The sequence below is a fragment of the Haliotis asinina genome, chromosome 1 (genome assembly GCF_037392515.1).
Source record: "Haliotis asinina isolate JCU_RB_2024 chromosome 1, JCU_Hal_asi_v2, whole genome shotgun sequence".
NCBI lineage: Eukaryota > Metazoa > Mollusca > Gastropoda > Lepetellida > Haliotidae > Haliotis > Haliotis asinina.
Genome location: NC_090280.1, coordinates 73,244,053 through 73,262,678, shown reverse-complemented (window position 1 = coordinate 73,262,678; position 18,626 = coordinate 73,244,053). Strand labels below are relative to the sequence as shown.

Genomic DNA, 18,626 nt, shown 5'->3' with positions numbered 1-18,626 from the left:
CACGTTCTTTTAACCGTTAATCCTTCTGTCTCAGAGTATATGTAGGTTCTGGTTTGAAAACAGATGGTATTTAATTATATTGTTATTCCTTGTCCAGATGTCAATAACAGCTGATGTGACGATAATTTAACATCTGTAAGCAACAGCGCTATATTTCGAATCCACTGATCGTTGACAAGTTTAGAAATCACCAATTTACGTTGTATGGAAGACGGCACATTTAATGAATGAAACAACAAAAATGTTAACACTTTAATCAGTTAAGTTTAAGAAACAGTTTGTGGACAGATATTAATCTAGAGCAAGAAATTTACAAGCTGATTAATCTTGTTACATGTTTCACTCGTGGTCGGCCAGCCTGTTTTTGAGGTGTTTTTTCGTCACGCCGAAGACCAGGATTCGATTCTCACTATTACCATATCCACTGACCGTAATGTTTGAAAAATAGAGGTCGCGTATGTTTTATTGAAGGCGACGTATTTACTGATTGAAGCAATAAAATGTGAACGTGTTACTTATTTATGACCTACAGACATTGTGCGGACATATAGTAATCTAATACAAGAAAATGTTCTGGCCATAGGGCATCAGATCTTGTTACATGTTTTAGTCACGGTCGGGTACCGTAATGGTTGAGTTGTTTATAGTTCAAGCCGAAAACCGGATTCGATTCTCACTATTGCTGTTGTATACTTGTGCCTCATTGGATGGCGGACAAGTGTGTATGGCAATCCTGGTTTGGTACGCTGGAAGTCAAGCCCGGATAAGTGGTGCTCAGGACGCCAGATGACACTGAACGCTGATTTGATATACCATTGTGCAGTGTATGAAATAAGGCCCGACCGCTCGACCGCCCGATACGGGACAGATTTCTGAGGGGTGGTCGGTCTAACTATTCAGCCAGCTAGTCCGATTACAAATAACAAGTTCCAGTAAATTCACTTTATCTTAGATTCTATTTAATAAAATTCTATTTAATAAAATAGAATCTGGACTCTGACTGCAACCCAGAGTCGGATGTCTCTGAAAATGACCGTTGTGAGTAGTTAGACAGTAAATGCATGTCTCGGGTGCATGAAATTATTCACCGTATCACTAAAAACTGGAGTTATTTTCTTAGGACTGTTTGGTCCGGTTAAATGCATTTGGGGCTGGTAATATTTTGAAGTAGTTACCCCTGATGTCTAGCTGGGTTTTCGGCTTATTTCATACACTGCATTGTCAATATGCGGTTTATAGCCAGGTGAAATGAGTATTACGTGTACATTGTGCTCATATAACGATGTAGACAGGTTAACTTGTACATAAGTAGACGGTATCGAACTAGCGAGCTGTCCCCCATGGCGGACGCGTACCAGCTGTACTACTGGGGAAGTGAGTTCGTTTTAACTGCCCGTTTGTGACAATGAATACATCAGATTACACCCTAGTGCCAACAGTTGGTGAAAACCATTTACACAGACATGCCTCCTTTATCAGAACATCGACATCCTGGAAACTCGACAATATTAAGCTGAAATGAATAAAGTCATACATGCAATGCTTCATTTATCGAAAACCAGGATACAGCAAGTGAACTTGTTACCAGCAGTGAGAGCTATACACTGTTGATTCCCGCTTATACTGGACAATGACCATATCTGGTGGGATTTTTCTTGGCTGTTTTTGTTGTTTACGTTTTTATACTTATTGCTATAACAGGCCTAACTGTCCCTATACAATATCATGGTAGTCCGTCATACGGACACAGAAGCAAGTATATCCAAGAAAGCCCATGCAAGTGTATAATATATGGCAAGTCTAGATTTCCAGTTTCGAGAAAGTGAAGAAAGACTTTGGCTCCTTTTTGTTATACTAGTATTTTAGGATTGTTTTTATGATTTTCGTTCTATAAACATGTTCATTTCAGAGATTTGATGTCAGTCCGAGTGAGGCAGCATTGCAAGGCGAGTCCTTGGCTGGGTAATGTGTTTGATGCTTCTGCGAGTTTCTAGGACTTCACTCCTGCCGCAAGCACATGTGACCTCACCTAGGGAAGTGAGTATTGCCTCTGTTCACCCAGCAGAAAATGGGTACCTGATGGGATAAGTCATGTGACTATAACCTTCTAGTGCCTGACAGGCAGCTTGGACTGTTCAGGGTAATAATGCCAAGCTGTTTATTAGCATTTTGAGCATGTCCCTTTGTGGTGTGGGGTATTGCTAGGAATACTACACACTTTTATCATTATTATAATGCCATGACCAAGAATTTAAACATGTCTTTTAAGCAATTTATCTATAACCTTGTGTTTCTGAAAAGAAAAACTGTTAGTAATCATGGACAGACCCATTATTTCTGTCCAACAGCCAAAGTGACCTAATATACCTTCAACAAGTTAAGTACTATCTGAAAAGTGATTTATTTCACAAACAGTATATACAATAAAGTGCCTTGGTCTAAGAAAGCACAACAAATTCACATTTTACAAGAATAGTGAGCTGGAACTCATGAACAGCCTTACAGAAACCTGGGAAAATATCATGGTATACCCGTTTGTACAATAGCCTGGTACAAAAAATCAATAAATAAATACCAACTCGTCACACAAATATATCTTCCATGTCCTATGTAGCACAAGACATATTGATCAACATACAGAAACAGTAAATGCAAAATAATATTTTGGTAAGAAGGAAATGGTTCCTAAGTATTCTCTGGTTTCAACTGTTACTGACTTTTGCATCAATGTACAGCTTTAAGGTAGAAATTATTCAGGAATGTATCAAAATCCTTGACTTTCTCCAAGAAAGGTACAAATGGTTCCAATATACAGAATGGTTGAAGAGGTGGGTTTAACAATGTACTGTACTGAAAGATATACCAGGGTGCCCTTGCACAAAGCATTCTTAGCGTTAAGGTGACCGTAACTCTCATGCCTTAACATGAACTTTAGGTAGCCTTAGTGCTAAGGTACCGTAACTCCCATGCCTTAACATAGACTTAACATAGTCTTAGCACTAAGGTTAACAGCACCCTGGGCATGAGAGGTGGATACTAGACTTTGAAGAAATACACAGTGTCACTTTAGAGTATACTTCCTTGTAACCTACAAACCCCTACTAGGGTAAGATGTTAATTAGACCATGGTTAAAACTGGTCATCACATCTTGGTACAAGTAAGGGAAGTAACCACTTGCCATTGCTATACCCCAGACCAATGGCGACTATCCTTCTCTCCTCAAACATACATCTTAGACAGGTTCAAACCTGTCTAAACACTTTATTATTAAACATACTCTCTGCCAGACTTCTCAGTAGGAAAGGGGCTGAGCAAATGGTCATTTCTGTTAATAGTTCAACGTTAACAAGTCATCAATTTTCCAATTTTACTTCTGCGCTACAATCTGAAATAAAGCTGAAACTATATCCACATGAAACAAATATTCAATATACATGTGCCATGAAAACATGTATGTACAATTACAGTATAGTAATATCATATTTTAGTCATTTCAACATCGTAATATTGTGTCTTAAACACGTAGACCGTCGGAACAGAAAGTCTTTCACTCTGACTACATACATTCACATCATTAAAATATGGTATTCCTGCAAATAGAAACAAAAACATTGCCATATAACAAAGATCACAGAACTTAGCACAGATATTTACAATTTCTATCAAGCAATTTTGATTACTTGATGGACTTTATTAAAGTATAAAACCCATCAATAAAATATATCAGTCATAACAATATTCACTAAAACATTAATCATTGTGGAGTCAATTAAAAAATGTTCAGGATGTTAAATCCAGTTCTGATGTTACAATATGTCCAATTTGTCCAAGTTCTGATAAAATGTTCATATTTTAAAGAGAGTTATTTTCCTTTAGCTAAACATTTCTACCTTAGTACTTAAAACTTCAATTTGAATTAAGTCACTGGTATTCACTATGATTTCCCTCTGCTCAAGAGGGATATTTGTGAAAGGAAAAGGAAATTTCAGACGCCTGTTTCACACAAAGATGGTTAGAGAAGAATCAGAATTCCAATATTTTACTGCTGACTTACAACACAGATCAATTTGTGGAAATGGGTGAGCTAAAAACATGTTTACATAGCATCTGTATTATATTAGCCACTGACTCAGTGTGTGGAGAGTAGCCTGCCATGTTCACCTAATCATTGTGAAGACAAACATTTGCTTTCATGGCTTCACAAGAAAACACGAATTAAACCTTGGAAGTGGCTGATCATAAAATTCATAAGAAACATGCATTTGCAAGCAGGACTTCTCAAGTACATCAGAAAACACTGGCATAGCTTAGCAGATACACAAGGCATACATACCTGGGAGATTACAGTATGCAACAGGATTGAAATTTGGGTACAGTTCTGAGATCATGGGGGATGCTCTGTTTTAAATAAATGGGACCATTTTGACGTTTAAAATACTGGGGCCTGTTTCACAAAACTCTCGTAAGCCTAAAATCTCGTAACTTTTCTCGTAGGTCTTGTACCTGGCATACTGTAACATAGGAGGTGCAAATGCTTCGAGGAAAGTTACGAGATCTTAGGCTTACGAGAGTTTTGTGAAACGGGGCCCTGAGCAGTACACAGACTGGTCTTTGGACACAGATATGATTGTCACGTTCATTGTGAGACTAGTGTTTAAGGTGCAGGCTATGGTTAATGTAGTGTTATGTGGCTGGACTAAAGTTTGGGTTTAGCTTTGATGCAGCTTGATCAGACACTGAGATTAGACTATCACTTAAGCCTTGGGATTGGTACTATAGTAGATCTAAGGTCTGTGTTTGAGGTCAGGATTTGTGTTCCAGGTCTTGGTCTGTGCAAATATCTTTGATGTGGATGAGATATCCAAGTTGTTTCCTATATGTTGTAAATAACATTCTCATATTTGTCATCTTGATCAACCTCTGCCTTAGATGATCAACGGATCAGGATGCAATGGTTGATACCAGGGGCTGATTCATGATTTTGGAGAAGGGGGTGTACATATATCACGAATTCCAAAGGATAGGTGAAATACTCCTCAGGGAACATTTTTTTGGGGGGGAAAAGGGGAATGGGTGAGTAGGTTGTAAGTAGGGCTGGATTTGCATCTATTTTCAAAACAAAATAATATTCATAACTATAATCAGCTAACAACAGTATCTGGTCTCTGCATGTTATACATATACGGATGTTTCTGACATTTAGTTCATGTTGACATTTAGTTCATGTTGACGTTTTAGCAGTGGCATTTGCTTGCCAACTGCTTTCTGCAGATTGCTATCCAACTGACTACAGCCATCAATAATTCAGGAGTACTCCTCTGATCAAGACTGGGCTTAAAACGTGCTCAGATAGAACTGCATGATGGCTCATACAGTGTTAAATACCTTCCATTCAGTCATTTACTTTCACTCACTAACTCATTGGAAACCTAATCACAAAGTACTGTAAGATTGCTGATCCAGCTCGCTCACTCACTCACTCACTCACTCAAAGGACAAGCAGTACATCATACTGAATACATCAGCTAGAGGAACCCTGTAGATCCAGCATCTTCTATAGCAACACTTACCTCTAGAACATAATGCAATGGTACTCTGCAAGATGTTGAGTATACTACCTGAGCCTAGATTTTCGAAGCTCTCTTAGATACTTTGCAGATATCTTAGCTGTAAGAGGTTTTCGGAAATCTAGGGCCTGCTCTTCATGCTGTATTTCAAAGGCATAAATCTGAACAACGTCCATCATTTCCCACATTTAGTAGATCTCTAGGGACATAAAGACTGCAACGAAGTTTCTCTTGAGCTGTTCTGATTAAAAATGAAGGTAAAGTGGTGGTTATAACAGAAATGTTTTTCACTGTATTACATCTCATCAAAAATTTCAATCATTTACTGTGAAACTTATCTGTGACCAGTACAGTTACAAATCAGTCACCTAACATCATTTTAAGTTAATCTACATAGCCTGGCTCACTGAAACAAAGGATCATGCTATCCTAACTTGTAATTAATGTGTTGATCCCGTTGATCCATGCACCAATTATCCAGGCGTAAAATTTGTTGGTTTGTTGTTTAATGCATCACTCAGCAACTTTCAAGCCACATGGCATCAGTGTGTAAGCAATCAAGTGATCAAAATCATGAGCATCGATCTACGCAATTTGGATATGATAACATGTAAACCAGGTCAGCGAGCTTGACTACCTGATCTGACCAGTTGCCTCTTAAGCCAAGCATGGGTTGCAGATGATCAATGCTAGCCTGGAGTGTCATGCATAAGTGTCATGCATAAATAGTAAGGCAACATTTTTCAGATATTTCAGGTTCCACTTTCACCAGTGACAAAAGCCATGATGAGAAATATAACTAATATTGTTTGACTTATATTTATAACTGACATATATTTATGACTTACTTGCATAGCATGATATTCGTAATAAGCAAACAAGCCTTCCTACTTATTGTTTCATGAACTTTCAACAGAATCTGCTTTCTTTGGTTCATAAACTGCCTGACCCAATAACTTCATGCTAAAAAATATATTGTACATAGCAAAATTATTAACAATGTTTTGACCAATCCACAGTATCAGTTAGGTTCCCAGTTCATATGGGCTCAATAATAGAATTCTGGGAAGAAAAATGTTAGCAAAGCAATGAATATCAGACATTAATCTTAACAACCTAATCAACATGACATGGCTGACATGTTGCCGATGTGACTATTAATATTAACTCACTCACTCACAAATACCTAAACTCCTGGATCATGTCTTGCTTAATAACTGTATCGAAAACGATTGGCACAAAGCTGTCAGGTGTAATATTATTGAAGCAGAAACAAATTTTACAAAATAAAATAAAAATGAATTTTGAAATCAAATTCACAAACCACAAATTAAACCATATGATACATCTTTAGGAGAAGTCAATAAATGTCTCAGTTTGAAGCTGAAGCTATTATCCAAATCATATCCTCGTTCTTGTTCATATAGCCTAAATCATTTTCAGTGTACGAGAAACTTGGCAATATTTCTATGAGAAAAAGCTAAAGAACAGCTTGACGGACTCAAATAAGTTGCCTCACAAAACATAATTCACCTGACATTAAAATCATTTACCAACCCATAAACTGGCATATAAAATATGAAACTATATTCCCACATACATATTTCGATACTTTACAGGATATTGACAGGTATGGAGCATTTCTTCACAAGTTCAGTTAGAGAGTTTAATGATCATAAAGTCACAGAATCACTCATTTCCCAACCCAAATCCCCACAGTCATCAATTTCAATGAAATTGACACAAATCATTTTGAAATGAACAACGTTAATTTCAATTCTCAGAACCATAAGAGCCAATTCCTCCGGTACCATAAAACAAAATGTATCAAAGACTTGACATCAGTAAATCATTTTTTCTCCTTGTAATGACCTTTCAATCAGTCCGAAGATATGAGAATGTTGCATTTGAAATAGCATTTGTGGAAAATAAAACTCCACCGTGATAAGCACAGCGCAATTGAACTGATGTCTATTTCTGAATAATACAACAGATGAGATGGCATGGGTTGACAGTGATGTGTTGAGAGAGCTATGTCACCGATTCTTGGGAGAAAACGTTCATTTGAACGTACCTGTCAAGTGCAAGATGGGCTTTTTACACATCATACTTCTTTAAGTGATTGTCATTAAATTCATAATTTATAACTTATCTCAGTTTCTGCATTAGGTCTGTCAGTTGAAGTGATTCCTGCCATTTAATTGTCCTTGTCGCAACAGATTTTAAAGACGCCATCAAAAATGTAGATACTCTTGATTGTAGATCTGCTGACAAAGTGGTCATAAAGTCTAAGGGTATGCTTGTTATACATGACTGATGTTTGGTACTTTGTTCGGACATGTTGATAGAACTATTGGTTGTAACATACAAAAAGTGCAGGCTTATCACAAAGTATTGCTGGTTTGATCAAAGCAGGTATCAGTGTATAAATCTAAGTGCTTCTTAAAAGTACTTCACTGCTTGTCATATTTATGACTAGGATAGGGTATCATTTAACATTTCATAGTCAGCATTTACCCAGCGAATCAGTTCCACGTAAATCGGGAGTAAGTACTAATCAATGCAGGCTTTTGTAAGTAGAAGTGATGTGGCCATTTCTTATATTTTTTTATATTGATTTTCTGAGGTATTAGTGATTTTTTTTGCTTCTGTTTCAGGACAAAGAGGCTTTTTGGAGTGTTAGGTTCAGATGTCCTAGAAAATTGTGATTGTGATCAACTTAAACAACTAGGAGTAAAGTATTCTTCAAATGAAAAAAATGAAAAAGGAAACCATAATTTGAAGTATTCTTCTGAATGACAAGTGAATGAATTATCTCCCTTCCTTTAGGGATCTGTACAGAGCAGCAAAACTTCGCGATTGAGTGGGCGAGTGAGTGAGTGAGAGACAACAGAGAGGAGAGAGTGGGTCAGGGACAGAAGGAGGGCAGGAGGGAGAGGGAGAAGAGAGTGAGTGAGTTGGTTTTACTGCTATTTTGAGGAATACTCCAGCACTATCATGGCGGGGTACACCAGAAATGGGCTTCACATATTATCCCCTGTGGGAAATCAAACCTGGAATGCTTTAACCACTAGGCTACCCCACCATCACCCTAATCCACTTTAAGACAATAAAGTCCCCAACGTCACCACGCTCCTTGTGCACCATACAGACCCTTGAACAAATATACCCAACGTAGCCCAGGAAAGTCAAGAATATGTGGCAAGTCTAGATAAACCACCGTACTGAAACTGAAAAAAAGCCTGTTTATCATTATATTTTAGGCCAGACCAATTTTATTCACTGTTTCACAAATGTTTGCCCTCAGAAAACCTAAAGGCAGGGGGGAGATGAAAAAAAAAATCAAACATTAGTTTTTCAAAGGAATTGTGTTTCAGTTTCACACTCACTGAGGTGCCCGAAGCACTGATTTCTAACACACATTTTGCTAAAACATTTCAGTTTCAAGTCCAAGAACAGACACCAGTGTTTTAGTGTCCAACAAACTGCCTTGCATAGTTAAAGTCTCATCCATGTATATCTAAACATTAGGTTTTGATTTTTCAAGCAGACAAAATATAAAAATACAACCAGCGGATCCATAAAACAAGACATAACATTAGTCTGGCCTTATGAAAATAATTTAACACTGATTTATTTGTAAACTATGTCCACATCCAAGACAAGGTGCTGGTCTACAATACTCCAAGACAAAATGGTTTTGAATCGAACAAGCAAGGTGTCTATACCAATGAGGTGATGGAAGTGGCTGTGTGCAAAGTAACTGAAACGTTGGGATTAGAGAAGCTCAGTCTGTGTCAACCTTAATCTTAATATTTTGCGTATTTTCCAGATACTTCGAAGTACTTTCTGTGATATGTGAACATCTCATTCCTGAAATTCAAATGTCTGACTGCCTGCTAGCTATTGCTGTATTGTTGTATTGATTTCAATAAAGGTCAAGATGTCTGGTTCAGAGCTGGAGAACATGGAGGAAGGCAGATCATGTTGGTGCAGTCAGATGATTTTAGAAACAGAAGGTCAAAATAACTGACATCATAATTCAATGACAGTCATACTGAACATCTATCATACGCCATCCTCATGTGTATCTATACAAATCCACTAAAAATTAAAGCATCTATCTCGATGATGCACCCATGGGAGTGAGTGAGTTTTGTTTTACATACAGTCAGCAATATTAACCTTAGCGATGGAAGCACAGTAGGGAGGCGTGAAGTCTCTGTTATGTTTGTTTGGTGTTGCTCTTGGCAATATTCCAGCTACATTGCCATGCTCTGTAAATAATCAAGTCTTGACAAGACAATCCAACGATCAACAGCATGAGCATCGATCTATGCAACTGGGATACGATGACATGTGTCAACCAAGTCAGCAAGCCTCAGACTACCTGAACTTTTTAGCAGCCTCATATGACAAGAATGGGTAAAGTCTCTGTCAAAACCATAAAGTTACCACAACAGAATATTACAATTAATGCAGATCATTGGATATTTGAGACTTTCCCTGCATACTACTGAATCTATGGACCTCCCATATTTTCAATATTTAAACTAAGGTTATGACTAGGACCCTTCAAGTTTTACTCTTAAATTTCATCATTCAAGCAAAGGTACCCTTCAGTTCAGTGATACTGACTTTACATCACATTGGCAAAAGACACACAGCAACTGCGCCAAGGTATTAACACTGAAGCCTTAAGTACCATAAACTTTGAAGACTGAAAGCTACTACTTGAATCACCATTGATCACACTGTAGCTGTTATAGAACATCAGGGAAACACAATAGTCTCAGTCGAGTTGACAGCTTTCAGGGAGATGAGTGTCCGCTTGTCAGCCCAGCAGGTCTGGGGAGCCAGAACCACCGCCTGGAAACATGTCCAGTCCAGTTTCTGTGAGTCCTCGTGGTGGCAGAGGACATCCGCTGGACCCAGAACTTGTACTGAGAGTCTCATTGCTGCCATGGAACACATCTGTAACAGGACAAGTGTCAGGATTAGAACATGTGGACTTGTGGACCCGGAACTGGTACTGAGAGTCTCATTGCTGCCATGGAACACATCTGTAACACGAAAAGTGTCAGGATTAGAATACGTGGACTTGTGGACCTGGAACTTGTACTGATGATCTCATTACTGCCTTGGAACACATCTGTAACAGGACAGCTGCCTTGGAACACATCTGTAACAGGAATATGCATGTGATCAAAATGACACACCAGCTTATGCCAAACAGGTAATGTGTTCAAAGCCAAATGTTTCTCATGACATCATACCACATACAAAATGATGTTGACACACAAGCTAAGCAACCAATACAGAACATTGCACCGTAGCTCATGTTTGTTTGTTAATTTTACATCTAAAAAAACAAAACTTAGGGAGAAACACTGTTATGATGTGTGATTTATGTTCAGGAAACCTGACACAATGAATGTAAAGACACGGGCCAGCACCCATTGAGATATCCCCTTCCCACCTTGTGATCAGGGTTAACAATGTTACATGCAAATATTTTGACACAAATAACACAAATATTTGCAAAGAGAGATATGCTTGAAATCATACCAGAAACTTGTGACCACTAATTTGTGTTATTAAAAAACACATTCGGAGATCATCCATTTTATATTTCTTTTTTTCTTTGATCTGCAAACAATAAAATCTGTGGATACATAGCGACTGCAGTAGACAGTCCAGTGATCAACATCATGAGCATCAATAAATGCTGTAGGGATAGGATGACATGTTTCAAACAATCACCAAACCTAACCATGTGATCACTTCTAAAGAAGCTTTGATACACTGGAACTCACAAATAATTAAGCATCCCTGTATTTGTTTTCAATGATAGGTTTTCAACATCTACATAAAACTTCTCACAGTGACTTTTTCTGACCCGTATGACCCTTTCACTCAACAAAATGATTAGAGTATATGTTGATTTTATGAAGATACTTGCTCATTTAAAAAGACAACACTGATTTTCATACAAAACGATGTCTGTACAAGTATGGCCCTGAAACGGTTAATGTTGAATTTATTGGTGAATGTGAACAATCAAAACTAACCTATCATCACACAGCATGGTCTATACACCAACCTCCTGCTGGCTGGCCAAGCTACCTATTAAGAAAGATATGTATATCAAGATGACTCAGATATCACACAATGTGCCATGTCCTGAGGCTGGCATATTTCAAGACCCCAAGTCAGAATTAAAAAAATAATGCTATTACGGACATACTCATCATCATTACCGAAATGAACAACATGAAACTTAAAACATTCTATTAATTTTTTTTTCAGGAGCAATACTTGTTTTATTCTCATAAATATCAAGGTCATTAAGAATGTCATTAAAAATATCCTTGTGGTCAAAATAAGTGGAGACGTCAGCTTATGCAGTAGAACCCTGATATTTTGGACAATGGTCATCTATTTTCAGATAAGCTGTATAAATTAACAAATTTCTAGATCGCCATTTCATGGGTACATAGTCCTGAAAATAAGATTACAAACAGACTGACGAAATAATAGTACTTCTGAAGGGATGCTTCCTGCACGGGTAAGGTTTCTATTTTGGTGACATTTCTGTATTGGCGAGGTCCCTGGATTGGTGAGGTATATGGATTAGTGATGATCTAGGATAGGTGAGGTTTCTATTTTGATGAGGTTCCTGGATTAATGAAGTTTCTGGACTGGTGAAGATTCTGGATTGTTGAAGTATCCATTGTTGAGGTATCTGGATTGTTGAGGTTTATGAATTGGTGGAGTTTCTTGTGAGTAATGAACTAATGAGTTTCTAAACTACTATGCTTCAAATGCTAACTGAGTTTTAGAAGTACAACTCCACAGTGTCATATCATCCACAATGGCATCACATTAATCTGTGTGGTGTCACATCTCATGGTGTTACACTAGACTTCATCAGATGTCCCATCAACCTTCAGCATTTACAATAGATCTCCATTGCAACACACTTCACAGAAATGACAGGGTTCGAAATTAACACTTTGAGGTAGCAAATTTACATCCTATGTGCAGAAGTATAACATTACTGCTTCATAATGTCTGATAATGGACAGTCATCATTTCCTGAAGCGCAAGGGTGATAAAACATTGTCTGCTAATACAAGTAAAGGTATTATTTTTTATAACATGATAAATACAAGTACGCAGAGGTACTTAACACACTATAAACTGATTATATCATGTATATTACGCAACAGGAAAAAGTGCTGCTACCAGATAGCAAGTACTTGTTACTGCACAAAAATGTTAATTTCGAACGATGCATGATGTCACATTAGACCTTCATGTCAAACTGCACCTCTGTGATATCACATTAGAGCTTCATCATGTCAAGCTAGGTCTCTATGTTATCTACCCTTGAAGGTGCGGGGTAGAATAGGCCTGTAGCAACTCATGCTTGCCATAAAAGCCAACTGTATGTTTGTCGTAAGAGGTGACTAACAGGATCAGCTGGTCAGGCTCCCCGACTTGGTTGACATATGTCATCGGTTCCCAGTTGTGCAGGTCAATGCTTATGATATTACACTGGATTGTCTGGTCCACACTTGATTATTTACAGCCCACTGCCATATAGCTGGAATAATGCTGAGTGTGGCATAAAACTAAACTCACTCACTTACTCACTCTCTAGTATCACATTAGGGCTTCATGTCAAGTTAAATCACCCTGATATCACATCAGAGCTTCATATCAAGCTGGACCTGTATGATATCACATCAGTGCTTCATATCAAGCTGGACCTGTATGATATCACATCAGTGCTTCATATCAAGCTGGACCTGTATGATATCACATCAGAGCTTCATATCAAGCTGGACCTGTATATCACATCAGAGCTTCATATCAAGCTGGACCTGTATGATATCTCATCAGAGCTTCATATCAAGCTGGACCTGTATGATATCACATGAGAGCTTCATATCAAGCTGGACCTGTATGATATCACATCAGAGCTTCATATCAAGCTAGACCTGTATGATATCACATGAGAGCTTCATATCAAGCTGGACCTGTATGATATCACATCAGAGCTTCATATCAAGCTGGACCTGTATGATATCTCATCAGAGCTTCATATCAAGCTAGACCTGTATGATATCTCATCACAGCTTCATATCAAGCTGGACCTGTATGATATCTCATCAGAGTCTCATCATTTCAAGCTTAACCTCCATAAATAAACCTGATATGTGCTTCTCACAATACATTAGGTCACCTCTTGTTTTCCTAGAAAAAAGCATTCAAGGTTTTGGTTTTGTTAGTAAGACCTCTTCACAGGTTTTATTTTTGTAATTATATCCTCCTAACTAATCAACATCAATATTTAAATGATATATGAGTGTTTGAAATCAATTGAAAAACACTGTTTAAGATTAAGTTCAAAGTGCAAATTTTTTCCCAAGCAAGATTCGCACTGCACTGTTTTACTCTCAGTTTTGTAGACAGACACTCTACCACAGGGCCACTGGGTCAACGAAGGAAGTAGGGTTGAATTATCTATTTTATAGTTACTGTCAATAAATTGATTTTACTTGCGTTTCAGTTATTGTTATGAAGTTTCATTAAATAATGATCTACATTGTAATTATCCATCATTGACGGTATATATGTTTGAGAAAACACTTCTCGGTTTTGGTAAACAATGCCACCAGGCTTGGGAAGTCCCTCCCCTCTGGTTTTACATTGTCTGCCAAAACCTCAGAGGCATGTTTTCTCCAATACATCACATCAGACCTTCATCATTCCAATCAAGACCTCCGTTCCACATCAAACCATCTACATGTGGTAGTGTGCCGTACTGTGTGTAGAGCTCAGATCACTACACAACGATGGGCATGGAGTGAGTGCTCTTGGATGGGTGACCATGTTTGGCAGCTGACTCCTGAGAGTTTCTAAAACTTGAGTCCTGCCCCACAAACAAATACATGTGATACATGTGGTCTCACCTTAGGCAACAGAGTTTGCAAAATTGCCTATGTCCACCTTGAAGTAAAACTGGGTACCTGGGCCCACTTGCACAAAGTAATCTTAGCACTACAATGATTGTAACTCCCATTCTAAAACATTGGCTTAAGACAGTCGTAGAGCTAAGATCACTTTGTGCAAGTGGGCCCTGGGTGTGATATGATGGCAGTCTGAATTTGAACCTTCAGTTTCTGACAGGTGACTGGTTGTATTCTCCTCTGGGAGTGTTCTGGACTCACTGACCAGGGGTAATATGTGAGCACTTTGAGCATGCAATATGCATGGATAAAAGTGCAAAATAAATGGGCTATTATTAATATTATTAAAGGTTACATGCAACCAAAAAATCAAACATAATTAAAACACAATTATCACTTATTCGTGACATACAATATACATTGCTGTTTGTAAAAAAAACCAAATAAACAAAATCATAATTACAATCGATTCGTGATTCAAAAGTGCAATATTTTTTACTTTGGCTTACTTCCCTCGAAACGAAGCCCTCGGGAGACCAAACCCAGTCACTGTGGGTGGGTGTACACTCAAGTGAAACGATGGCTTCCGATTGGTCAGTTCATTTGCTGATTTGCTGAGGGCTCATTATGTGTACAGAAAGATGATGTGCATTTTAGAAGTATGGTGAGTCACAAGAAAGTAAGATTCTTTATGGATAACAACTTTTATTGTACTTGATGCATCGTTTCAGCATGGATTCATATACCGTTGTGAAACAAAATCATATACACTCGAAGAAGCTGTTTTCCATAAAGAATGTATATTGAGATGTTGGGTTTTGTAAATACATGTTCTCTGAATTTGCATTCGACCAAATCAAAAATCATCTCAGCAGAGATGGTGAACTACTGCATGGCTGGAAACTGTCATTCATCCAAGTACAAAGCAGGACTTGAAACTGACAAAAGTTTGCACCAGTTTCCGTCAGATCCAGTCATCCAAGAAAAGTGGATGTAGTTTGTTTGCAACCCACAGACATAAAAACATGTCGTGTACAAGTATCACACCTGCCTTATTGCATAATGTGGCAGAGACAGGACTCAGGTGCACTGGTCATAGATCAATTCATTTTGTTCATGGCGTATAGCCTGATAGGAGTTAAGTTCAAATTGCATGTGGTCAATGATTGAAGCTGTGTATTGCATATTGTCTTTAGCAGACAGGCAGGCAGACATATAGGTGTCATTAAACCAGACATTGAGCTTTCTCTCTGACAGAGGCTGCTTACCACAATCAACAAGTTTTTTTTTATGTAACGAGTAGATTATTTACACATCCCAGGTTAGACTACTGCTCATGACCTCATACTCCGGGCATGCATACTGTTTCAAGCTCTGCAAACCTATTCACTGTGCATGCATTATGGGCGCAGCGCAGCACAGCTGTTTAAACCACTTTTCCCCCAGTGCTGGGGGAAACTTAGTGAATCGTTTGAACTCTGATTTCGCTAGCTTTTTTTTTCATCGTGTTTTTTTTTCAACTTTATAGGTTGAATTGGCATTTAGATGATTTGTTTCGGTAAGTGCATACCGAAAGGTATGAGAATCTGCAAAGTTGTGTTTTACGTTGCATGTGACCTTTAAGCTTTACAGATTAAAGACAGTATGCAACAGAGAGTCAGGCTGATAAGGCTCATCATCAGCCTGGGGTCCTCGCCAACTGTAAGGAGCTAAGATGACTGCAGTATGTGACAAAACACTGCATTCAAGTTTGTGTCCGTTTCACACAAATAATCAGCTTTATGTTTGATTGCTTTAATCTTGCATAAAAGTGTATGATTTGCCTCAACACTTCAACAACACTCAGAATGCAGCATCGACTTAATGTCTGAAACATTGTTATATGCGGTAGTAAACTACATAAGTATTGAGTCGATATCATAAAGTACTATTCCCACCTGGTTAACTGTTGAAAGAAGTCTGAAACAACACACCTTTTTTGTTTATCATGGAAAGGACAGTAATGAAAGGCGTCTGCATGTGATTAGCAATGGTCTTGACCTTTTCAATAACTCAAGGGCTGCTAGTCTTAGTTTTCACACAAGATGGGAGTGGTTTCCCTTGGCAAGTTTATATCGTTGCCATAAGTCTGCCATGCCCAATGTATTTACTTTTGTGACATAGCTCCACATACGTAATTGTCCATCTGGATTTTGCCTTAATCTATGACTAAAATAATCAACAGTTAGATAATGTGCAAGAACAACTTTCTTTCTGATTCTACTGCTATAATCGAGTCGGTATAGAGATGAGGGGTTTTAATCAATGCATTTAAGAGATAAAATAAGTATTCATCGAACAGGAAAATGCACTTGCTCAGGCAAGTGAAATTTGTGTGAAAAGGATTTTCACATTCAGAAAAATATTTATCAATGGTTTGTTATCATTTATCAAATAGGGTTACATGCAGGTGCTATATCATAAGGAAATTTTGTATTAATTTTATGTTTTAATTTTCATAATGATTATATCACTAAATCTAGCCCCAGATGTGTTAATGTATTTTTCTGTATTTCAATATTTTCCAAAAAATGGATTGGTATTTCTGTGGTTGCAGTATCACATTTTTGGTAAATAAATCAAGACAGTAGGAATACAGAAAAATATAAGTTATATTCCACATATGGTTTTGATTAAAGATTTGTGTTTTGACGGATTTTTTTCAAGCAAGGTGCAATCAAGGGAGTTGTTATGTTGTGTGCAGTAACCAGTTCCACATTTTATTTGCACAGCATGCTATGCGCACTAGCAGACAACTGCAGACAGGAGTCGAGTTAAAGACATTTCTACCTCCAACATTGAAGAGTTAGTTAAGATATCATCTTAAAACCATGCTGTCTTAAGATCGTCTTTGTGCAAGTGGATTAGGGTAATTGTATGGTGATTGTAAAGTTGATTGATTGATTGTAACTAAGATTGCTCTGTGCAAGCGGGCTCAGGGAGGTTTGGTTTGAGACCAGGGAGGTTTGGCTTATGAGACAAGGATTTGAGGTGAGACTGGTGTCACCCCCAAATTGAAATCACATGAAAAAACATCCCAGTCTCACATCAAACTACCCCAACCCAGGTCTCACATCAAACCACCCCAGCCTCACCCAAAACCCTCCTAGGTCTTACCCCAAACCTCATGTAAGATCTCAATAGGGTCACCACAGGAGATATGAATGGGTGAGAGGATTTCAGATCAGTAATACTTCCAGATTAAAGTGTGTGGGCATTTTAAAAAAAATGGAACATGTATAAAAGATATTGATGTGAAGAATGGATTGAATTCTTTGTAATTTGTGACTTTTGAAAATTAATCTAATTTCTATCTTTCTTCATTTCCTTGAAATGTCTTGTTTCATATATGTCATTTAGCAAAGGCACATTTTGAAAATGCTCATGATCCTTTTTTAACTTAACATAATTTTTAATATGCTTAGACACAGAATTATTCTTGAATATCAACCACTTTCCCTGCCAAAGTCCAAATTAAGCACCATGAGAGCCTAATCTGCCAAAACCCTCTATCCACCACACAGGAAACTCATAACTTGCACCCACCAAACAATGGAACCAGGTGCTGAGTGTCACTTCACCAACATCAATTACAAAGAGTCAACAACCTGTTTGAATGTTGCTAACAGTAAAAAGCCCTGCCAGTGGCAAAAAACCTCACCAAATATTAGACAAAGGCTTTGTAAATTTAAGACCATTCCCGAGTAGGTGTACATGGACAAAATACATCTGATATGGATTAATAGCCTGCGTAAATTTTAATTTCTCTATTTATTTGAAAAGCGTATTTTCAGGGTAAATTTTAATTTCTCTATTTATTTGGAAAGCGTGTTATCACAGCAACTGTTTCCTCTGTAAATTAATTCAAATGAACAAAACGGCTTGAAAATGTCAGCAAAGAGGCGAATGTGTACTGTCAAATCTGTTCAATTTGTTCCCTAAATCATTCTTTAATGTAAGGTAGATGCCTGGGGTGATACTCAAACAGGATATTTCAGTGTAACTGTATTGATTTCCCCGAGCACGTAATGAGGTCCGAAA

General features: G+C 37.8%; 1 protein-coding gene across 2 annotated transcripts in view; it reads right to left on the bottom strand.

Annotated features, from left to right (window-relative positions):
* Positions 1 to 2,382: 2,382 nt before the first annotated feature.
* Positions 2,383 to 18,626, bottom strand: part of LOC137296951 (BCAS3 microtubule associated cell migration factor-like) — a 61,726-nt gene continuing 45,482 nt past the window's right edge. The window contains exon 22 of one of the 2 annotated variants that reach the window (XM_067828872.1): positions 2,383 to 10,631. In XM_067828872.1, coding sequence (XP_067684973.1) covers positions 10,342 to 10,631 — 290 coding nt within the window. In that variant the 3' untranslated portion in view covers positions 2,383 to 10,341. The remainder of the gene's footprint in view (positions 10,632 to 18,626) is intronic. The other variant, XM_067828881.1, reaches the window with a different exon arrangement.